Genomic DNA, 22,954 nt, shown 5'->3' on the forward strand with positions numbered 1-22,954 from the left:
TTAATGTCTGAATATTACTGCCACATTGTTATGCAATACTTCTACCTGGTTACATTTTGTTGTTACAGTCACCAGTATTGTTTGGCTTGTTATAGCATTTTTTAGTTAGATGTCTTGATACCTCTGACAGTACTATGTTGCTAAGTGATCTGAAGGACGTGCATCGTAATACTGTAAGTTAGATGTCTCCATGGACATCTCTCTTCCCCAGTCTGCTTGTACGGACCGGTGGTACGGACACTTGGGGATCACAGCAAATGATGCAACAAATGTCTAATAAGTGGTTGCAAAGCTAGTTGGATATTTCTTAAAGGTTATGCATGATCTCACAAACTGACATGCCCACATGGACATCTTCTAGCTAATGCATCAAATATGCTAAACATATATGTGATCGAATTTAATCATAAAGTGACTGTTTAAGTGTAAGTGATTGTTTAAAGTGAATAGTTCTCTTTTTAGGCTACAGATGTCACAGTAATGTTAGATGAACGCTTTCACTAACTTGCGGAACAACCGCATAGCTATGTTAACGTTAACGTACAATAAAAAGGTAACATTGCCAGGGATACACCATTCTAGCCCGTGAAGTCCACAGTCTGCCAGCGTGATTTTCAAGCAATGACGACATACTAACACGACACCAAGGAGCACGTTTTTGTCCCCATCATGTATACTGAGAACTTGCCGTTATGGCATAGCTGATAAAACGTCATCATAACGAAGTTAAGGGCAAGGCGAAAATGTAATTCATTGCTTACATTAGCCTGCACGGAGAATGAATTTCACGCATGCATCTGATCCATAGATACCTAGCTAGCTAGGAGGATACCTTCTACGTAATTTATGTGTCAGCATAACTTAGCTGCTAAATGTATGAGCTATCTAACTGCTAACAGTAGCGAAGTCTGGCATCTTTACTCCAAGTTCATTACCTGGTCACGCGAGTGCTTACGCATGTGAATAAGCTCGCTATTCTAGTTAATTTCCCCACAAAGGCAGGCTATAATTAATGAAGAGCCATCATAACATATGATAAAGGTAGCTAACAGTTAGCTGACTTAACGTTACCTGCTTACCTGACCACCATGACCTGCGCTTCTGGTATGTATCACCAACAGACAGTAGCTAGCTCGCTACCTTGGAGTGAGTTTGGTCGACGGTCTCGTTTAACAAGTCCTCAAGTGACGAGCAAAGTGGGATGAATTAAGGCTGTAGTGACTTGAACCCCAAAATGCATGTGGAGTTAAGGAAACTATTTTTCCAGAGAGGTGCAAAGATTTACCTCCAGCTACTGTTACTTTGCTGTAAGGCGGCTCGAGCAACAAGCTCTCTGACAGCTGGGAGGAGAAATGTAGTTAAGGGGTATGTATGTTGTAAATGAATAATTACCGATGTAATAATAGTGATATATGAATAATCTATGTGGTATAAACAATTAATATAGTAGTTATACAAAAGAATGCCAATATTTGCTGTGCACAGAAGAAATTTGTAGTTTAAAGAAAAATATCAAAAGACGGTACCACCCTATTACAGTCCAACTTGGAATGCTCCTAATGAATGTCAGTATCCCGGGAAGGGCAAGGGTCTGCTTGTTGCCTTGGAAACAACCATGAATCTCCCGGGGTAGAATGGATGTAGGCTACCCTGATTTTAATCAACAAGTATAAAAATGGCTAAGAAGTCCTTCAACCGGCAGATTAATGTTCTCAAACATTAGTCTTCTAGTAGGCTACTAGATGAACACGTTGATGCACAACAGGTGTTGTAACCTTCGACCAGTTTTTAGAAAGTGAAAGTTGTCGCTGAAAGAGAAAGAACTGCTTTGCAGAGCTAACGTTATAAGTTAAGGTAGCTTCTAACTTACGTAACATATTTAGCCTACTAGCAGGCTAAACATTTAGTCTAATCAATCTTAACGTTAGTCTTAAATAATGATAGTTTCATTGACATATTTGTAATTACAATATGTACTAAGAAAACACAAAATACCTCTCTCCAAACCATAGCCTTCTTATGTTTGGTGTTAAATGTTTTTTGCCATTTCATTTGTGTAACGTAGGCCTAAACAAAATGTCAAGAGCTTGTATACGTTTTTATAAAATAGCTGTTTTTATAATATATTGTTGTAAGTGAACTCTTCACTTACATTTTATTACCTCATCCGGAGTGTATTCATAATCTTATGCATCCAACATTGCATTTGAATGCATATGAATAACTAAACATGTTAACTTTACATAGATTCAGCTTGTTCACAAGAGGATGTTTACCTCTACTGATATGATAAATAGATAGCAAGAGGATGTCTATAAGATTCCTTTCAAGACAGGACTGGAGCTCGAGACATTATTATTATTATTATTATTATTATTATTATTATCATTATTATTGTGATAATTAAATAAGCTGCATATGGTCTTACAGATGATGTCATGCGTATGATGTTGTTTGGCTTGTTGCCTTTTTGTTTATGTGATGCAATATCTTGTACACAGCTAAAATGAGATTGATGGCAGTTTGGATAGTTCTACATGTATTTTAAACTTAGAACTATTTACATTCATAGATGCAAGATAAAATAGCCTACAAGGTAAAACTTATTACACTTTTTTTCAACTTTGCACAATTTTCGACCTAACACTCAAAAATTACAGGAAGTAACTTGATTTCATTTTTCAAACACAAGCTATCAAAATGGCACACTTATTCGCCACTTATTCACACTCAGTCCTCAATGTACAAACAGTCATTACTTTAGACCTACTGAACACCATCCGATCATTGCCTTTGGTAGGCCTATGGTTAAGGTATTTAGCAGACGCTTTTGTCCAAAGCAACATATGAGTAACAACAATACAATAATTACATTTAACAGTAGGCCTAAACAATTTAAAAAGTTGGTAAGACTACACCAAGGAGAACAGCAATAATAAACAACAATGTCAATTCAATCAATAGCCTAATGAAAATACTATACTATAATATACAAACCATAACGCATAAGAAACGCTTAATAAACAAAGTATATGCCTAAATAGATATCTAAATATAAGTATAAACCCTTTCAATCTGTTCCTAGAGGATTTCCGGTTGAAATGTTCAGAACCAATGCAGATACTTTGAAATGAAAATGAATTGGACTTTAGCGTAATGTTCTACAAAAAAGTCGATTTTACGTAAATCTTGTCTTTTGTCCCCAAGTTACCATTACCGCAGCTTAATTTTGTTTTCTGGAAATGTTTGTTCCCAAACACATGCACAGTAATACATTTTCTCTGTGAAAAGCCAAGTAATTTAGTCAGTAATTTCTTTCTTTGGAAATACAGTAATTTCTGTCTTTGGCAAAATCAGCTTTTTCAAAACTCCATGTACATCTAGTCATTTTTATTTTGCTTCCTTTTTTCTTGTTGGCTGTAAAATACTGTATTCACAACAGCAAATTATTTGGGGGAAATCACTACTTTTTGGTTTCAATATTGCTTACATGTTTACTGTGAATTTCAACTTCTCTCTGCAGATGACTTTCACCCTTGGAAATAGAAGCCCATGCAAGACAGAAGAGCTTTAGGTTTTGAGCAACAGTGTGATGTATCCAAAATGTCCTATGACAAAAGCGTTAGGCAAATGTTTGCTTTACAGATGTGTTTGACAGTTTAGAGTTTTGAAAAATAGACACAGAGTTGTAAAAATGTGTCTGATAAAAAAACTGTAAAATAAAATGATTTCATTTCAGCTATATAGAAAACAGATTATAACATGTTTGTGTTGTAGCTGTGATAATACAGTACCATTCAAGAAAAGTTTAGAATGTGTAGCACACTATATGGCTTTTAAGATGAATTTTCAAATCCATGCCTGGACACATTTTAATGTCATGCAAGTCACAAGACTTTTAAATGTACAGAGGCACGGTCAAATGCTGCACTGCTTTCACATGGAAACAGTCACCCCATTGTAAACTGTGGTGAATCTTCTCTTCAGTGGACTATCTGGAATAAGGTCCATGTGCCTCAGTTTAACATGAGGGCTTATTACCTTGAAAAGCCTCACAATAGATCCCTCACAGAACCAAGTAACTCGCTGACATGGTCTACAGAACTTTGCTGGTGCCTCACCTAATTATTCTTAAAGAGAAAGAGGTCAGTAAAACTCATGACAAAACCATTTTCCACAAGGCACAGCGCCCAGATGACAAACCTTTTTTTTTTTTTTTTTTTTTTTTTTTAAATTACACTCTCCAATCCTCCAAATGTCCATGTGGTTGATATGACCTCAGCGTATACGCATCCTGGCCTCTCTGTATTGTAAACTCTTCCCCCTCCTTTTCCACACCAAGTACAGCCACCATCTGCAAACATAAACATTCTTCACTGTCTTGAGCTCCGCAGGGACTTAGTCAACATTACTCTGGCTTTGCAATGAGAGCAGAAACAGCACAGGTCAGCCAGCACTGCGACAAGAAATAAATAACTCCACTCGGAAACTATTTTAAGGCAAAGTATCTTCTGCTTTCACTCACAAATGCAGCTGTGTGGTCTCAAATATATGAGGACAACTTCTCATTTGGTATTTTGTACCAGAGACAGAGCTTTGACCATGCTGAAGTAGGCTATACTTTAAAAGGACACGTTTGGCCCTTGTATCCTGCAGTCCTGAATATGAGGCCATTCAAGTTTATGTGATGTATGACAACTGAACCCCACCCAGTTTGGGACTCGGCTCTAAGACAAGTGTATTTTTACCAACTGATGTAACTGATGCAATGTAACACAATACCAACATGAATTGATGTTACTTCCTGAAATGCAGGAACAAGGCTGATTGGGCTTCTCGATCCTCACCTTGCCCCAGCAAGCCATCTAGTGGTGACCAGCCCAGTCACACAAACAAAATCCTGAATGAAAAAGAACCCTTATCCTCCCTATCCTGCGCAAGATCATTATCGCCATGATCCACCATGAGAGAGCACACTTTTGCACTTTTATCACCCCAAGACCCCTGCAATATTTCTCTTAATTTCTGCTGAAGCACAAAATACGTTGACCTCAAATGTTAAAACCCACATCACAAAGACTACTGTCAGAGTAACGGGAATGTGCCTGACTGTATTTGTGTTTTTTTTTTTTTTTCTTGACCGCCTAACTCCATTTAAGGTCAATAAGCACCACAATTCACAAAATAACCCTGGATAAGATACACATGGCAGCAGACAGAGCATATATGGCATTGTGCATCCATTAATATGCATTAATATACAGACCACCTGCCTTGTGCTGCCAGACCCTGTCATATCCCTTTATAAGACCTCTGCAAAGCTGTGTTTGCGATACCAATTTCCTCTGTATCCCATCCCACCTCTCAAACTGTCCCCTGCGAACCACTGTGGCCTGTGACATTCTCAGCTGAGTTAGAACAGCAAGATGCTAAGCTCCCTAGCAAGTGGTAGATCACTGCAGTGAAGGACCCTGTAGAGAAGGATCTCTGAACAGAGTGTGCAGAAAGGCATTTTTTAAAAACATCGCAAATAAATAATTTATCTCTTTTATCAATCATAGTGTGTATTTGTGTGGGTGTTGCAGTGTAAATTCTCTCAAAAATCTCTGCTTGCCTATACTCTCCACACCTCTCATCGGTGTGTGTGTGTGATACAGTGTCAGAATGTCTTCATGAACAGGTTATTGGCCAATACATTCAGTATTTTAAGTGAGAGAAACTTGCCAGTTGCCTCAGTATCTGCACAACACTCTTGATTGAGCATTGCAGTACTAGGTGCGGGATGCAGACGAAAGAGTGCAGGGCAATCAAAGTCAAAGTCAGCTTTATTGTCAATTTCTTCACATGTTCCAGACATACAAAGAGATCGAAATTACGTTTCTCACTATCCCACGGTGAAGACAAGACATATTTTTCCAATTTAAGTCCACAGACAAACATAACATTCAAGTAAACAAAAAAGTAAGTAAATAAGTAAATAAGAGGGCACATATAATAATGAAAAAATAAGAGCAGCAAAATTTGGTTGAAATTGTGCATAGACAGGCAATAAAGGCCTCATAATGTTGAACCACAGTCTGGGTCTCTCAGTCCAACTCTCATGGGTCTCTAGTATTGATCTAACTGCAGAGGTGGTCAATATAAAAAGATGTTGTCGGCAGAGTTATAGTTCTACCAAAGCTGCCCCTCTCTTGTGGGCGGGTGGTCAATAATGCTTAATATTCTTCCTAGCTTTATTGATAGCAGCTAAGGTATGAAGACTGTCTGGTACATTTTTGCCTATGAAAGTAATTATAAACGTCAAATCGACATGAGTGAGAAGCTCTTGCCAACTTAATGTATAATTTTCAATTTATTTTGTAACTCAGTATTTCTTTGTCTAGACAAGATGTCTGTTAACTTTTATTTTCCCCTAAAAAATATTTTTGTCTCGAATAATTTCATGATTGCTCCAGTGGGATTTGTCTCTGCGCAGTATCCCTAAAGTACCTTTCACAATAAGCAATTACTCAGATACACCACTGCCTTGGTTTGTGGGCAGAAGCCAGCAACTGGCCCACCACCCTCATGGAACATTTCTGACGCTGATTGGAGAATATTTGTTTTTCACCCGAAGTGGTCTGACCTCTATGAACTGGCCGTGAGCGTCTAAATCCTGATCATTTAGTCAGCCTGTGCTCGCTCAACCACCCACACTTCCTGCAGTTCCCCGGGCTTCATGGAAATAATGTGTTTTAATGCATTCATAATGTATTTGGCTGGAAGTAAATGAGGTGCATTGTGAATTGGGTGCTCATTAAGTTGCGGTGTTATCAGGGTGTTGTCTTAATATTTGACCTATGCACAGTATTTGCAGAACTAGGCTATAATTTCTATAAGCTATAGTTTGGTTTATTTCTTTCTCTCGATCTCTCTGTTTAATATTTAGCTGTCTATTTTACTGTCTGCCTGTCTTTCTGAATGTATGACTGCTACACTACACAAAGTAAAGTGCCTTTGATATATTGATGTTACATTCCTTCAAGGTGCTTCTTGTATAGGACTGAATGGAAAATTCATGTCAAGGGCAAAATTGATCCCAATGTCTGCACTCATGCACTTATACAGTTACTCTGACTGACAGCTTTTAACCTGAAACGTTAACACAAAGGCAGTTACTGTAAACAGCTGGGCTAACGACATGCCACAAATGTGTGTGTCTGTGCATGTGTGTGCGTGTGTGTCATCTTTTCCAGGTCAGCAGAGCAATTAACCCCCTGGTTCCCCTAGAGTATTCTGCAAGTCTGAGGGCTTAATCTTCTATTCAGTAAGGTGAATGTCAATCCAGATTACCCCTGAAATGTACAACCTTGTTTGAAAGTTGATATTACAGAGCATATAGCTGTATTGATATATTAGTGAGGAAGGCTGGTGCATCATTGTTCATGTAAAACCTATGCTATAGTGTGATGCCTTTCATTCAATTCTGAAAACTCCAAAAATACATGTGTGTATCCAAAACTGAAATAAACATTACAGTACACACATGTGATCAGATGTGAAGACACGCATAGCTCCTATGTTAATTACTCTTCATTGGCGTCCTAGCAGCCGGAAATTAAATTAAAATCCTTCACTCTGGTTGGTAGGACACTAGATCTGCACCTTGCTAGTTTTTTACACACATTTTCAAAACTCTGTCTATTTTTCAAAACTCTAAACCCAGAATTGCTCACACAAAATGCCTCAAATCTCCAGCAAAATGACACATAACATTCAAAATGTTCAAACATTCAAAGCTGGGTATGCATATTCATAGGCCTATAGACCCTTTCAACTGCAGAAACCAACGTGCATTCTAAGGCATTTCTGGAGGAACAGAAAACAACATTGAGCTACACTGAGTCGACTTTTGTAGAACATTACGTTAAAGCCCAATTCATTTTCATTTCAAAGTATATGCATTGGTCCTGAACATTTCAACCAGAAATCCTCTAGAAACTCTGTTCTAGGCCTACAGTATACTAAGGCAATGGTTGGATGGTGTTCAGTAAATTAATGAGTGTCTACATTGAAGTATGAAGTGGTGAATAAGTGTGGCATTTTGATAGGCGTTGTTTTAGGAATTAAATCAAGTTACTTCCTGTTAGATTTTAGGTAGAAAATTGTGTGTGGTGTTTTGCAAAATGTGTTTTAGGAAATTGAAAACTGAGTCAAACTCTGAGAATTAGTACTGTATGCTTTTGCAGATTTGGTGTAGGGTTATGGTGTTTGAAAGACATGTTTGTGTGCAAATAATGAGTGTATAAGCAGTTTGAGTAGTTTCATGATCCAGCTCTACATTCCCTCTCACCCTTTGCGGTCCTCTGATGAGTGTCTGTTATGTCAGCTTTCCATCAACACTAAGATGTCACAGTCAAGAAGAGTCTGTGATTCTGTGATCCCTCATTGGCGGAATGATTTATTTTAAACGTGCTAATTACCAACCATTTCATTCGAAAATGTTAAAACAAAAATGTTTTTTAATACTTCAAAATAACATTTGATAAATGAACCTTACATTTTTCAGTAGCCATAGGTGTGTAGATTTGAGCAAAATCTTGTTTTCTTCTTACCGGGACTTTGCTTGAAATATCTGATTTTATTTACCACACTCGGAGTTAGTGCTGGGCCTATTCCCAACCTTTCTCACGGCACATCAACGGTTAGCCCAAGAATTCTCGTCGCAAATCAAAATTCCACTGGAGCTCCAAGCGGATTTGTACAGGCAGCCTTACAATGCTGAGCTCTTGGAGTCACACTGTAAAAAGTTTCTGTAAATTTACACCCAGATTCCAACATTATTCACCTGTTTCCTTCAATAAACAGGACTTTCCAGTCATTAGTAAGACAAATGTGTAAAATCAGGCTCCAACACTGTTATTTACCACGCCCGTAATGTTTATTCTGGAACACACGTACTTCCCGTTATCTATTAACGTTACCTTCGAGCTGGTGATGGGAAGCTGTCTGATGAGAGAAGACGATACGTTGGAATCATACCCAAACCCATCAACACAATAAGGTGAGTTTATCTGTCATCTTTGACCAGAAATACAACGTTTGAAAGCACACTGGTCATGTTTATACAAGTTGTATAATACAACATCTCTGAATGTTACCCTGCTGAAACGAAGTTAGTAGCAGTGCTATTCAGCTAGCCAAACCCACGCTTTCGCCATGCGTTATCGTTATCACTTGTTGATAGTTTAACTCGCGTGATTTACTGCTATAACACTGTTTGCTAGCTAAGTCTGCTTAGCATCATCAGTTTAATAAACCAGTGGCCAAATAAACAATATGGCACAAACGGATCAGTGTAGTGTGACTACTGCTTTCAGTGTTTACTTGTATGCATGGATTTCGCCCGTGCTGGTAATTACTAAAAGTTGTGTTAAGTCCTTCAGTTGACAGTTTAGAAAGCTAATGCTAGTTAGTAGCCTAGCTAGCTTTCCATAGCAGAGGTGGTTGCATGACACGTGTATGGTATTCCTCCTGAGTTCATTTGAGCTAGCGGCATGCAACAGGAAGATGTTTACATGTCATATATGTGGGCATCAGTCCACTGCGTCTATTTATGTGAGCCATACCTAAATTCATGACAATATACCCAATATAGACCTTCCATGCTGTGTTCCAGATTGCCAAATTAAAGAGACATGCAGGTCTTGAATTTCCCCTGGGGATCAATAAAGTATCTATCTATCTATCTATCTAGGTCTTTAGACACACATATATAGAAACCATAAACAATGTGGTTTTGATAAGACAGACCATTTCAAAAGCAAGCACCCTCACTTTGCACACACATACACACATTCCTCACACAAACATCTTATCACACCCGCCTCATCACTTTTAATCATTCAACGGCAGACACACATACACACACACACACACACACCTTTCATACTCACCTTGCAGACAACTCACATTCACTCACTCCTTACACACACACACACACACAACACACTCACAGAGATTACATTCACTTTCTCACTCACACACACACACACATGAAGAGTTGTTCAGTGCCTTTCTTTTCTTTTGCTAAGGGATGTGCGACTGTAGCTGATGTTGAGTCTTCCAAGCCTACCTGTGACGCCTCGCCTGATATTACTAGGTATGTTTGTTTTCATTCACTAGAGTAATAATGATCAACATATACATATTTAAATCAACTTTTGAACACTAAATGTTTTTTTTTTTTTTCTGTATTGAATTTTGTTTGGACAAAATCCTAAAAGGAATCTAATCATAGTTGACATGTGGATCTATATCTTAAATTTAATATGATAAATTCTTTTTTTCAGGTGAACGACAAGGTAATCATCAAAAGTGGATGGTCAGCATTGAATCCTTAATCGTTTGTGAAGGGTCCAACCTCGCCACATTTCTAACAGGGATTGCGACATGTTTCTCCACCTTCTATATTCTGAATCTGCAATATCAGGAGGAGGCAGCGTGCACCCTTGAATTCTTCCAGAGGTAAGTTCATGTCACACTTTCGAACCAGAGTTTGTTTTATGTGTGGTATGTATTGGGGGGGTTGTGTAGTAGTCTACTATGTAGTTATAAGCACTACTATGCAGGATTACACCCTCTGAAGAGAGCAATCATGCATAGTACTGCTGTAATAACCACATAACACTATACTTCTACTTTATACAACTGATTAAATCAAATATAAATGCAGTTACAGTAAGTAATAAATGTCAGTTAATTTCATTGTGAGAAAGTGTGTTAACGTTACAAATTCACATCCGATTCATTCACTTTGGCACAATTTTCCTCTACATGAATCCTAGTGTACCCTATCAGTTTTTGTAACTCTCTCTCTCTCTCTCACAGAAAAAGGCCCAGAAGAAGCCTAAGAACAATCACTAATAAGTAAAGTGAATGTTACTTGATTTCTCATGAATGTTACTTGATTCCCTCCCTGATTATCATTTATACTCATCTCTTACTTTAAATTCTTCTGGACATAATCTGTCAGTTTATTCATTCTCACATGTACACAAGGCCAATGCGATGCAATGATATTGATAATTGATAAATATCTGTGATGATTATTCTGTATCTTATTTGATTTTGAAATAGTACTACTTTAGATAACATGTCTACATTTTACATACATATGTGATACACAAGCCTAATGCGATGTTTTTATTTTCCATGATAATTCTTTTGTACCTTATTTCCGATTTTTGAAATACAACTAGATCACGTGTCTACATTTTACATTCATACGTGATACACGAGCCTAATGCGATGTTTTTGTTTTTCATGTTAATTCTTCTGTACCTTATTCCTTGTTTTTTGAAATACGATTTTCAAAATACTACTAGATAGCGTGTCTACATTTTAAACGGGCCTAATGCAATGTATCTGTTTTCCATTGTAATTCCTCTGTATCCTATTACCTGTTCTTTGAAATCCGATTTTCAAAATACTACTATGTATCTACATTTTACATTCATACATGATACACGAGCCTAATGCGATGTTTTTATTTTCCATGATAATTCTTCTGTGTCTTATTCCCTGATCCTGAAATACGATTATAGTCAGTCTACATGTTCCTGAATTACTATTTACTATTATCTTGCTTCATGTCCCTTCATCTTTCAAAGATTACTTTACTGTTAGACTGTCAAGTAAGTGCTGTGAAATAAAATATCTGTTAAACTACAAATAAGTAACTGATGTGAAAAAATTGATTTTTATCTTTAAAATGTTGATTTGAGAGTGGATGAACTCAATATATGGAACTTGTTTCCTGTAATTGTAAAAAATTAAAGACCTGTTGTGTAACTAACGTGAAGATCACATTTTTTTCTTGTTACCCAACATGAAAATGATGTTATATACTTAACAGGAATTTAATGTTATGGTAGTCTGCCGTTAAACAACGGGAAGCTCCTGGAAGTCCTGCCAGTTGTTTCCTGTTAATTTACAGGAAATTAATGTTGTTATTTTACATTAACTTAATGTTAAACCAGGGCACCGTTAAATAACAGGAACTTCCTGGAAACTCTGCTGCCAGTTGATTCCTGTTTTTTTACGGGAAATTTTCTTACAGTGCACGGTAAAATTAAATTTTTGGTACATTGCTAATTTAGATACATTATGGTGTGGGTGCTTGTGTTTCTTAAGGAATCCACCGTCTTGGTTTGTATAGAAATTAATATTAAGTGACACTAGCCTACACGTAAGAGGTTGGAAATACGGGATGGCTGGTAATATGTGACGTTGCGATACTGCTCTTCGTACAATTATCTGTTTAATAATAACTAATATTGACATTTCTTATCAGTAGTTTATTATTAGTATTATTTTAGTGTAGAGTTTTGAAAAATAAGCACAGAAAATGAGTTTTGAAAATGTGTGTAAGTAAACAGTTGTATTAAAAACTGTATTGTTAACTTTAATGTAAAGTCACTTTGGGAAAAAGCATCTGCTAAGAACCATGAACATGAACATAAATATAATTACTGGAAAAAATCTCTATTTTCAAGTTTCTGAAAATCAGAAAACTATTTCTGTTTATTATTATGACCGCCATGCAGCGAAGCGGTGGTCATATAGGTTTAGTCAGATTTTTTTTTTTTCTTTTTTTCTCTTCCCGGGACACTGAAAGACCGGGGTACACGAAACTTGGTGGGCATGTAACCCCAAATGGATAGCATGGAACCATCATTTTTTGTTTTGATCTGTAGCCCCCCCCCCCCCCCAATTTTCTGTGAATATCTTGACAACTGTAGGGCCTAGGATGACCAATTTTTTCTGTATGTTTGCCTCCAGGGGTCATGTTAACCCATTCCATGTGCACACATGTGCATAAACAGATACACACGCACACACATACATTCACAGTAATCATACGTATGACACATACTCACACAGTAGACATATGTACGCATGCATGCACATGCACAAACACGGTGGTTTGTTTGACAAACACACATACGCAGACAAACACACAAGCACGCGCACACACACACACACACACACACACACACACACACACACACCCACACACGTAAACATAAACGTGTGAACGCACACATGCACACAATTCAAGAATTTCTCAGAATTATGAACAGGCAAGGTGGGGGTGGGGTTGTATAAAATGAATTTTACATGTGAAATCTATGAACTAATCATGTTTTGGTACTTGTTGTCTAGCAGATACCAGTGAGAATTGAGTGTGGATAATGCAATTTAGTGAGACAGTTAGAATCATATAGGCCTTTCAGCGTGATTTATTTTTGTGGAAAAAATGTGCTGGACTTCTAGTTTTAAAATATATAATTTGTATGCGTATATAATATGATATATTGCCCTGTTTATGTATTGTTGACCATTGTTGACCATTGTTGACCATTGTTGACCTTGTTATACCACAGTTGACCATGCGCATCATAAAGCATCTTTGGAGGGTTAGTTCCTGTGAATTACATGCAACACACAAATCCACAGCAGGGAAGCCTATAGGCTGCTCTGGGAAAGGATTCTCTTCTGTCTGGCTTCCTGCTTCCCAGGGCTCACTCCGCTTAGCAGTCCTTAGCTGGCCCAGGGGATGTGAGCCTCTTTTGAAATATTCAACAAATCGTGGGATCACAGGGAACTGGTCTAATTACATTCTGGATGTGTAATGCCTGCGTCTGGTCTTCTCTCCCTTTCTTCCTCTGCACTAACGGCCTGACGTCATAGTTACAGTGCATGTGGCATTACCGCTGCTGACAGCCTCTTCTTCATTCTTAGGGAATTATACATGAAATTGGAACAAAATTAAAACAAATAGCGGCGGTTTCAGCTACAAGAACTCGCAACATGCAGTCTGTCTGTGGGCTGCATAATCCACTGTCTGATGACTGCAATGAAAAACTACTGTATGCTTAGATTTGATGGCATGTGTAAGGCAGAGTCTCTCTCTTCTCTCTCTCTCTTCTCTCTCTCTCTCCCCCTCTCTCACTCACCTCACTCACTCACTCATTCATTGGCAGCGTGTATGTCTGGTTGGGAACTACCCAGACTGAATATTGATGGTGCTGCTTCATGATCACTCACTGCAGTGCTGATGGTGGTATAGTCCACACCCAGGAAATGAAGGAGAGGTTGAAATAAAGAGCGGATGATGGACAGAGAGAATTAGATTAACAAATATATCATGTAACAGGTGGTTTAACATCACTGTAAACTACCATGTATCATTTTGCAGGATAAACCTGTCAAATGTCACCTGGGTCAATTCTTGGCATAACACCATGGGCCGTTGGCAGGGAGACAGTGTCTTTCACTGCATTATAGGAGACTCATATATGTGACATTAAAGCTCCTGAGGCCTTCACAGAACATTTTTATCCTGGTCCTCCGATTCCCTGCAGTGTGCCCCACTTATGATTGTGGTTGCTATGGCGATTTATTACTGTGTCAGTATCACAGGCCAATAATGTGGGGTATTTCAGGGATGGATACTCTGAAAGGAAACTAAACGGGGCCGAATTTTAAGGCCCTCCCTGCAAAGTATTTAAAGAGTAACGTCTTTACTCCTGGAGCTCTCTGTAAAAAAAAAACTGATGCATTAACATGTGGAAAGATGTGCTTTGTGCCTGAGGTACTCAGCTGTGTGGCTATGAATCATCCAGTAAATGTCTGTCTGTGGGTGGGTAAGTGCTCATGCATAGATATGTGTGTAGGTGTGTGTTTGTGTGTGTATGCGTGTGTGTATATCCACCTCCAGACAGACAGATGGATAGATTCAGAGAGACGGGTATGATAGATACACTGCTGTTGAAAAGTTTGTGATCACTTAGAAATTTCAATTCCACTCTATAGACAGAATGCAACTGTTTCTGCCCTACATGGGTCTTTCATAGTTTAGAGCCATGGGTCACTGTCTTCCTTTAGGAGAAAACTGGACCCAGTCAAGTACTGTCCACGTGGTATGGTGTCTATTCCTTTTATCACAATGTCCCTATAGCCTGGGAATTCTCATACGAACCTTCGGCAAATTTGGGATTTACTCTGCAGGTCTGTCTGGCCAAGAGGCCATTTAAGCCCATTTCCAAGAGAGGTACAGTAGGTAACAACCAAGGTAAACAACTGCATTTTAATCTTTCATTTACAAGATTGCTACACTTCTGAAATGATTTGATAATCCACCAATGTAAGTTTAATTTCACTACTAGTTACGTCCCCGCTGGAAGTCATAAGTCAGTGAACCATTCCCAGACCCACTCTCAATTGAGAAGGGTCTGGTGTCAACGAGGCTACAATGTCCCACTTCACCACCATCAAAGCCTGCCCAGACCAGCACACTCTCTCCACCATGCTTCACAGATGGAATCATACTCTCCTCCAGTGTCTGGTCTGCATCTCCTCCAGTGTTCTTCTTTGTGATCTGGACACCTTAGGTTTGTCTGTCCTTAAAGGAGTACCATCACACCGGTGTGACGGGAATGTTGGGAAATTAACATTCTAAAGAATATCTGGGTTCATTGAATTCAACATAGAATTTTAGAACCTTCAATTGTTGCGGAACTTAGAACGTTCAAAAACCTACACCTTCAAGGGTTAACACTTCTTTCAAGTGTTCTTCAACTGTGCATTCTTTTGTCCATATTTTCTCTTTTTTGGCCATGCAGCCATGAGACATGTATTTTTCTTTACAAATCTGTCACCAGCATCACATCCTGAAGTCACCTCTTCTGTTGATGTTGAAACTGGTGTTTCTTTCTATTCTTTGGTTAGAGTCAGTTTGCGTTCTTCTGTGAAAGGAGTAGCATGCAGCATTGTATCTTCAGTTTCTTGGCTGTTTCTCACATGGAGTAGCTTTCAATAACAGATTCAGAAATGTTTTTCTTGTTTCTGGCCATTTTATGCCTTTAATCAAACTGATAGATAGATAGATAGATAGATAGATAGATAGATAGATAGATAGATAGATAGATAGATAGATAGATAGATAGATAGATAGATAGATAGATAGATAGATAGATAGATAGATAGATGGATGGATAGATAGATGGATAGATAGACAGATCTCATCACTTATTCATGGGTAAGAAAACCTTTGTTGTTGATGCAGATGGAGAGATGGCGTGCTGTGCTGAGGTGTTGAGTGGCTGGGTGGTTTTGTGTGTGTGTGTGTGTGTGTGTGTGTGTGTGCGGCCTGCCTGCCTGCAGCTGACGTGTGTGGGGGAGGAGAGGTGCCATGGAGGCCGCTGTGAGGGCTAGAGCAGAGAGGAGCCAGTGGCGAGAACACCCACGCACCACCTACAGCCCCTGCCAGGCCCGAGGTAAAGACACGCGCATGCACATGAACACATAAACGCACGCACGCACGCACGCACACACACACACACACACCACACACACACACACACACACACACACACACACACACAGAGAGAGAGAAACAGTTTCTCTCTCACTTTCTTTCTGACACACAGACAAACACATCCACACTCTCTCAATACACAACATTCTCTCCTTCTCTAGCTCTCCAACATACAGTATTTACACACACACTCATTTAGTGAGTGTATACAGCACCATAGTCTAGGTAAGTTTGCTTTTAGTATAGTTGAAAATATTATTAGCCATTGGAATTATTATTTATGGATATAAACAGGGATATTTATCTGTGAAATAGCCTATTCAAAAGTCAGTCATACAAAATATTCAAGTAAGACAATCATACCTTTCCAAATGTAATAATAATGATTTCAAGGTATCTCAAACACATTGTAAAATATCAGACCTATGTTTCGATACATAGCTGATGACATAAAGACAATAGCAAATTATATCCAAATTTTGATGAGCTGTTTATTTTAGTGAGAATTGTGCTCCATCTAGAGGCCACTACTTGATACATTCTGTTACAGTTTTTTTTTTCAATTGTTTACACACAATTTTGAAAACCGGGTTCTTTTTTTCAAAATATAATCACAATTATCCAAACACCACACTCAATTTGCATAATTCCTAGATTGTTTGCAAAATTACACACTTCAGTCAAAACATACACACATTTTTGTGAAAATGCTATCCTCAATGATCAGACACTATTGCTGCCAGTTCCACACTGCTGTCATAAATAAAAAACACGTTTGTAAAAAAACTAATTTTAGGAAATAGCATGTGCTAGATTTTTGGCCAGACATTGTTATGTAAGGGATCATTTAGATGGCAATAGTGACAAACCCACAACATTCTTCATGATTAGTTTGAGATATACTGTAGGGAGAATGTATACAAATAGGCCTACTATAAACCTACCAAGTACGGCACAACCCTGATGCTGCAGACTGAATATTTCAAGTATTTATTTCAATACTTACAGTATTTCTTATCATAATCAGTTACAGTAATCAACCATTAATGAATTCAATGAAACAAATAAAATCTGTAGACAAATAAAAATTACTGCCTGAAGTAGGCTACATACACTTTGACTCTGAAGAAAAACTAAGCAACAAGAATAGTGTAACTACAGTATTCATCATCTCTCTGTCTGCCTCTTCCTCTATCTCCTTCTTCTCCTCTTCCTCTACCTTCTTCTCCTCTTCCTCTACCTCCTTCATCTCCTCTTTGAGCTCCCCCTCTCATTCACACTTCTTCTAGCTCCTCCCATTTTTGTTGAAGACAGGTGAACTTAACTGCTGCCTTTTATAGCACACCTGAGTGCTGCGTTTTCAAATTAGCACATGTGTGCTTCCACAACTGGTGGATGTGATTATCCAATTCGTTCATTAGTGTGGACATTGGCAATCCGGGGCTTTGTAATGACAAGGAAGTAACCTCACAATCCTTATCTGTGTCTAAGGTTTTAAAATGTGTGTAGAGTTTTACAAATCACTGTGTGTAATGTTTTGCAAAAAGGGTGAAGCAGACATTGTGTGTGCTAATCTGTGGAGGTTTTTTGCTCCTGGGAGTAGAATTTTGCAAATTGTGTGGAAATTTTTATTTTAGTGTGTAAACAATCATAAAAAAACTGTAAAAGAAAAAGTAAACATGAACTGAGATTTCATGCAGTGTCTCTATACACTTATGTTCTTGATATCATTGCAATGGCATCATTATCAAATTACTTAGGAGATAACTGCAATGATCACTGCATTGTGAAATGTAAAAACAGTGTTTGTAAGAAAATACATCTGTTTCCTCACGTCATTTACAGTAAAAGATTATGCGTTCCAGATAACAAGTTTCACAGTACTGTATTTCTTGGTCTTCTATTTTTATTTAGAGGAAATGAAGATAACTTGGTCAGATGGAGATCTGGAGAGATGTAGAGTGATTGAAAGATTTTGTATAACAGGTTTGACCAGGTTCCACAGTTGTGTTATGAATTGTATTTAAAGTTTTAGCACTACAACTGAGCAAATCATAAAGCAAACTATGGTAAACAATTTGGGGAAATGATCTAATTGTGATTCATTTTCCAACAGATATTGAGATTGCAATCAAGATTTCATATGCACTATAAGGCAAGCTTCAGTTCAAGATTCACTATTACATTTAAAAAATGTGTTTAGGCATAGTGAGCATGACTGTCTGTTAACCCTTAGAACCCGATTGACGCAAAGTGCGTCAAAAAGACACCCTTTTTTCTCTCTCTCTCCGGAACTGTTCATCGCAGTGAGCCGAAACCTTTATTGTGTGACAGAGCAGAAGTGGGGCTTTCCAACGAGAATATGCACTTGTCTGTGCGATCAAGTATGAAAATAAAAATAAATCATGAAATTGCATCATATTTACAGTCTATACTTCTCTGCGTTCACCTGGCGACCCATTACTCTCGACATGAGGATGACATGACTTTAAAAAACATATGCTACATAATTAACCATTGGGTCAGAGTCAATGCAATTTCAATTTGATTTTGATTAATCTTTCAGACCTAGAATAAGCCACTTGGTGCTGAGGACTCATCCCACCCTGGTCACATTCGTTTCCAACTCCTATTTATTGTAGTTTGCATACTGTGTACACCACTAGCCAACAACAAATCCCTTAATTCACTTGAACGAATAAATCTGATTCTGATTCTGATTCTGGATCAAAAAGCATCTATAAAGCTTTTATGATAATATAGTGATTGTATTGAGCACATATAATAATGAGCAACACTGCTGTTCTGTGCATTATTTTACAGTATTTTGTATATAAATATAAATATATATAAAGGACAACAGCATGAGTCATCAACCTAAACATACCAAAAAATAGCTAAAATTCTTTACTTCTCTGTTGAAACTGCACATTTGACAGTAGGGTGGGATGGCATTTTGGATGATGTATTATTGAGATTTTTCAGATTTTTCACATACAGTACATCACAATGTCACATCATCGCCATTTGTTTAGCAGACAAAAACTTATTTTTCAGTGCATCTATTATTCACTAACCACTCACCATTGCAAATATTTGTTTGTTAACAACGAATTATGGTCACTGGTTGCACACACTCTCTTCCTCATTCATGCATATAAATCCCTTACTATAGGAAGAGTCTCATGTTTGTTCTGTCATTTCATGGCCATCAGATGAGTGGCATCGTAACTATCATGGAGTGCCAAGATAAACCTAAAACCAAAAGTCAATTATTAACAGTTGAGAAAGAAATCTGTTTTCCTTATGTTTTCTTCATGCCCATCTGCTTTTGGCATGGTATTGCAAACTTAAAATCATTTCATCTCAACTTATCATCACAACGTTATCTTGTTCACTGGCGCCATTTAACAATATTTCCTACTGTATGAATTCTTGAGATAACTCATCGCTGGTTTACAACAAGTCCTTGGAATTTACAGTATGTGTGCTTCTTCTGTCCCACAATAGTTTCTTTTGTTTGCATATTACTGTAGTTCCCCATGTCGTGACCATCTCAGACCCAGTATAGTTTAATTCACTTCCCTGTAACATTGTCACAAAGAAACCTGATCCTGTAACAATACCCATCTTCTGTAAAAAAAAGCTCTTCTCTGTTTCCTTCTGGGAATATGAGGAACCGAAATGTACAAGGTAAGAAGTACAGCCCCTAAGCCCTTTAAGTGGAGCATATCGTCAAGGCAATCAGAAAGACAGAGTGCTACCAAGGCAACACCATCGGTGAGTCAACTAATGTACTGGGTGACAAAATGTCAGTGGTTTAGATTATTGGTGTAATTTGCCAGTGTCTTAGTTTGCTATTTTATATATACAAATCTAAACATTTGATATAAATATGGATGAAGTCAGTCTATCATCAGCCAATCAATCAATCAGCCATGAGCCACTTATTCTGTCAAGATGTTCTTGTATGAGTTTATATCATCAGCTTACTTTACCAAAAATTTTAATTACTTTACTTAAATTTGTATTATTCATGATTTTTTTCAAACCATTGTGCATCAGTGTAGCTAGATAGATGTAAAAAAAATATTACATTGTTTAATTTTGCATATGGGCTTCAGATGTAAGGAAAACATTTGTTGTTAAACTTGGTGAAAATATTAAGATAAATACACGTATACCTCCAAAATGCAAAGAACCTAAAAACTTACGCATGATTCACTTGTCCTTAGCACTGGTTCTATTGACAACAATGTCCTTTAAAATTGAAGTGTCTATGGTAGGCCTATGACGTTCTTACAATCTCATCTTTTTACAGTAGATGGTGTGCAGATGTAGCCCAAAGTACCGGTACTCTGAAAATAAAGCATCATCATACCATGCATGTTTCTGTACTGACCTTTGAGATTGGTTTTATTTGTATTTTGAAGAAGTATTTTGCAGTTCTCTTTCAATTACAAAAAAATATAAAAATGCTTCATAATATGGCACACAGGTGCTATTGGGGTTTATTTACTGTCTTTGAGGAGGCGATTTCTGCACATATAACTTTACTGAATATGTGATGTCTTCCTCTTTTGTTCACCATGCATACCCAGATGTCATACTTAAAAGCCAGTAAAGATCATAATAAAAGGTTGCAAATTATAGTCCTGAGTATCACTAATTACTTTTGTTCCAACCCTTAACTGTGTATACTATGCTAACAGTCAAGTCAGGTTTATTTATAAAGCACATTTAACACAATTGTTGGCCAAAGTTCTGTACAATCCATATACTATAAAAAAAACTCTGAGTCAGTCTTCTAATGTGTCATTAGCAGCCCGGGGATGGCCTACGTCATTTACCATGGTAACAGCTCGGAAGGGAACTGTACTGACGTGGACCAGCTGATGAAGCGCTACTACCTGCCCGTCATGTACGGCCTCATCTTTATCGTGGGCCTGGTGGGCAACGTCACCTCTCTGCTGGTCTACTTTACCAAGCTGCGTCCATGGCGGAGCAGCAGCGTGATCATGGTGAACCTGGCGTCCACGGACCTCCTTTACGTGTGCAGCATGCCTTTCCTGGTGTACTACTACACACGCGGTGACTCGTGGACGCTGGGCTCCTTCATGTGCCGCTTCGTGCGCTTCGGCTTCCACTTCAACCTCTACGGCAGCATCCTCTTCCTCACCTGCCTGGCCATCTTCCGCTACGTGGCCGTGGTGCACCCGCTGCTGGCGTCGGAGATCCAGCGCGCGCGCTGGGGGGTGCTGGCGTGCGTGGCGGTCTGGGTGTTGGCGGCGGCCCAGATCGCGCCCATGCTCACCATGATCACCATGGTGGAGTTCAACAACAAGACCTACTGCCTGGACTTCGCCAGCAACGACCCCGAGCAGCTGTGGTGGTACGGCTGGCTGCTGACCGCGCTGGGCTACCTGCTCCCCCTGGTGGTGGTGTGCGCGTGCTACATCTGCATCGTGCGCGCGCTGGCCCGCGGGCCGCACACGCGAAGCCGTGGACGCGTGCGCGCGCGCCGCCTCATCGCCGTGGTCATGGTGTGCTTCGTGGTCTGCTTCCTGCCCTACCACGTGCTCCGCGTGCTGCGGGTGCATACGCGCCGCAGACTGGACTCGCCCTGCCTCCTGGACCGCTGGGTGCACGCCGCCTACATCATCTCGCGGCCGCTGGCCGCCCTCAACACCGTGTTCAACCTTGTGCTCTACACGCTCGCCGGTGACCGCTTCCAGGTGGCCTTCGAGAGCCTGTTCAAGTGCCAGCAGTGTCTGCCCAAAGCCAAGAAGCGCATCAATCTAGCGGTGATCAGCAAAGCCACCTCCAACACACCAAAGGAGACTGACACAGACAGCACCAGATAGGGGAATAAAATATCAATACAAGCAAATGGACTGGCTGTGTTAGCTTGCGTGCATTCAACTCTATCTATCAAAGCTGCTCATTCAACTCTATCAAAGCTACTCATTAATGTGTGTAAGTGAGCGTGAAAAACATCAGGTGCACACAGTGGGGTTGGTATTAGTGTGGGATCACTAGCTTAACTGATTTGTAATGGCATCATGTGTGTGGTCAAAAAACACTAATGTTCCAAAACAGTTTGTAAAAGAGTAGCCTACCCTTCACTGCAAAGTCCATAAAAGTTTTTTTTTCTCTCTCTCTCTCTCTCTCTCTCTCTCACACACACACACACACACACACACTAACACTCTAACTAACACACACACAGCAGGAATTTCCCAGCACATCCTGACAGCATTATGACCTGAAATTTGAGTACAAATGTTACATAACGTAAAGCATCATAATGCCATGCAGGTTTTTATACTCACCTTCTTCGAGAAATATTTATTTATTTTGAGGAAGTATTGTTCAGTTCTCTTACAATTCCAAAGTTGCATGAATGACTATCAGTATATTATTACAGTATAGACCACCTCTGGTGAAAATCCCATTTTTAACTTTGTTAACATGCCCGCATGGTGTCTGTTTTACAAGACATACAGTATCATGAGTGAAAAAAGCAGTCAATGTCATGAACAAGGATTTCTGCTTTGGATCTACGACCAACCAAGTTAGGATGTTCAAGTC

At 38.9% G+C, this 22,954-nt stretch overlaps 2 protein-coding genes and 3 long non-coding RNA genes across 8 annotated transcripts in view; 4 read left to right on the forward strand and 1 right to left on the reverse strand.

Moving 5' to 3' along the window:
• mbnl2 (muscleblind-like splicing regulator 2) overlaps positions 1–1,322 on the reverse strand; it is a 57,825-nt gene extending 56,503 nt beyond the window's left edge. Inside the window, exon 1 of one of the 2 annotated variants that reach the window (XM_042081445.1) lies at positions 1,080–1,322. The gene's annotated coding sequence lies outside the window, so the exon portion shown is untranslated. Of the gene's footprint in view, positions 1–1,071 lie in introns of both variants that reach the window. The other variant, XM_042081447.1, reaches the window with a different exon arrangement.
• A 286-nt stretch (positions 1,323–1,608) lies between these two features.
• LOC121698930 lies at positions 1,609–5,198 on the forward strand. Its single transcript, XR_006026896.1, has 2 exons — positions 1,609–1,765; positions 3,524–5,198. It is a non-coding gene; the product is annotated as an uncharacterized LOC121698930 (long non-coding RNA).
• Positions 5,199–6,952: 1,754 nt separating this feature from the next.
• Positions 6,953–18,468, forward strand: LOC121698931. The gene is made up of 4 exons (XR_006026897.1): positions 6,953–7,311; positions 15,055–15,437; positions 16,112–16,322; positions 18,278–18,468. It is a non-coding gene; the product is annotated as an uncharacterized LOC121698931 (long non-coding RNA).
• LOC121698929 lies at positions 8,781–11,836 on the forward strand. The gene is made up of 4 exons (XR_006026895.1): positions 8,781–9,043; positions 10,074–10,141; positions 10,332–10,506; positions 10,870–11,836. It is a non-coding gene; the product is annotated as an uncharacterized LOC121698929 (long non-coding RNA).
• Positions 18,469–19,191: 723 nt separating the features above from the next.
• Positions 19,192–22,560, forward strand: oxgr1a.1 (oxoglutarate (alpha-ketoglutarate) receptor 1a, tandem duplicate 1). 3 transcript variants are annotated; one of them, XM_042081456.1, is made up of 3 exons: positions 19,192–20,143; positions 20,685–20,716; positions 21,189–22,560. In XM_042081456.1, the coding sequence occupies exons 2-3, from the start codon at positions 20,688–20,690 to the stop codon at positions 22,225–22,227; spliced, it is 1,068 nt and encodes a 355-aa protein (XP_041937390.1). In that variant the 5' UTR covers positions 19,192–20,143; positions 20,685–20,687; the 3' UTR covers positions 22,228–22,560. The 3 variants fall into 3 exon arrangements, with proteins under 3 accessions (XP_041937390.1, XP_041937392.1, XP_041937391.1); XM_042081458.1 differs by lacking the exon at positions 20,685–20,716 and having other exon boundaries at positions 19,193–20,143; positions 21,186–22,560; XM_042081457.1 differs by lacking the exon at positions 20,685–20,716 and having other exon boundaries at positions 19,194–20,143.
• The last annotated feature ends 394 nt before the right edge of the window (positions 22,561–22,954 follow it).

Source organism: Alosa sapidissima, chromosome 23 (genome assembly GCF_018492685.1).
Source record: "Alosa sapidissima isolate fAloSap1 chromosome 23, fAloSap1.pri, whole genome shotgun sequence".
Classification (NCBI taxonomy): domain Eukaryota; kingdom Metazoa; phylum Chordata; class Actinopteri; order Clupeiformes; family Clupeidae; genus Alosa; species Alosa sapidissima.

Bases quoted from the DNA above. Each gene is read 5' to 3' on its own strand.
- oxgr1a.1 (XM_042081456.1), top strand. From the start codon at position 20,688: ATGGTGTGCAGATGTAGCCCAAAGTACCG. The intron at 20,717-21,188 runs GTACTCTGAAAA...TGTCATTAGCAG, and splicing joins AGATGTAGCCCAAAGTACCG to CCCGGGGATGGCCTACGTCA.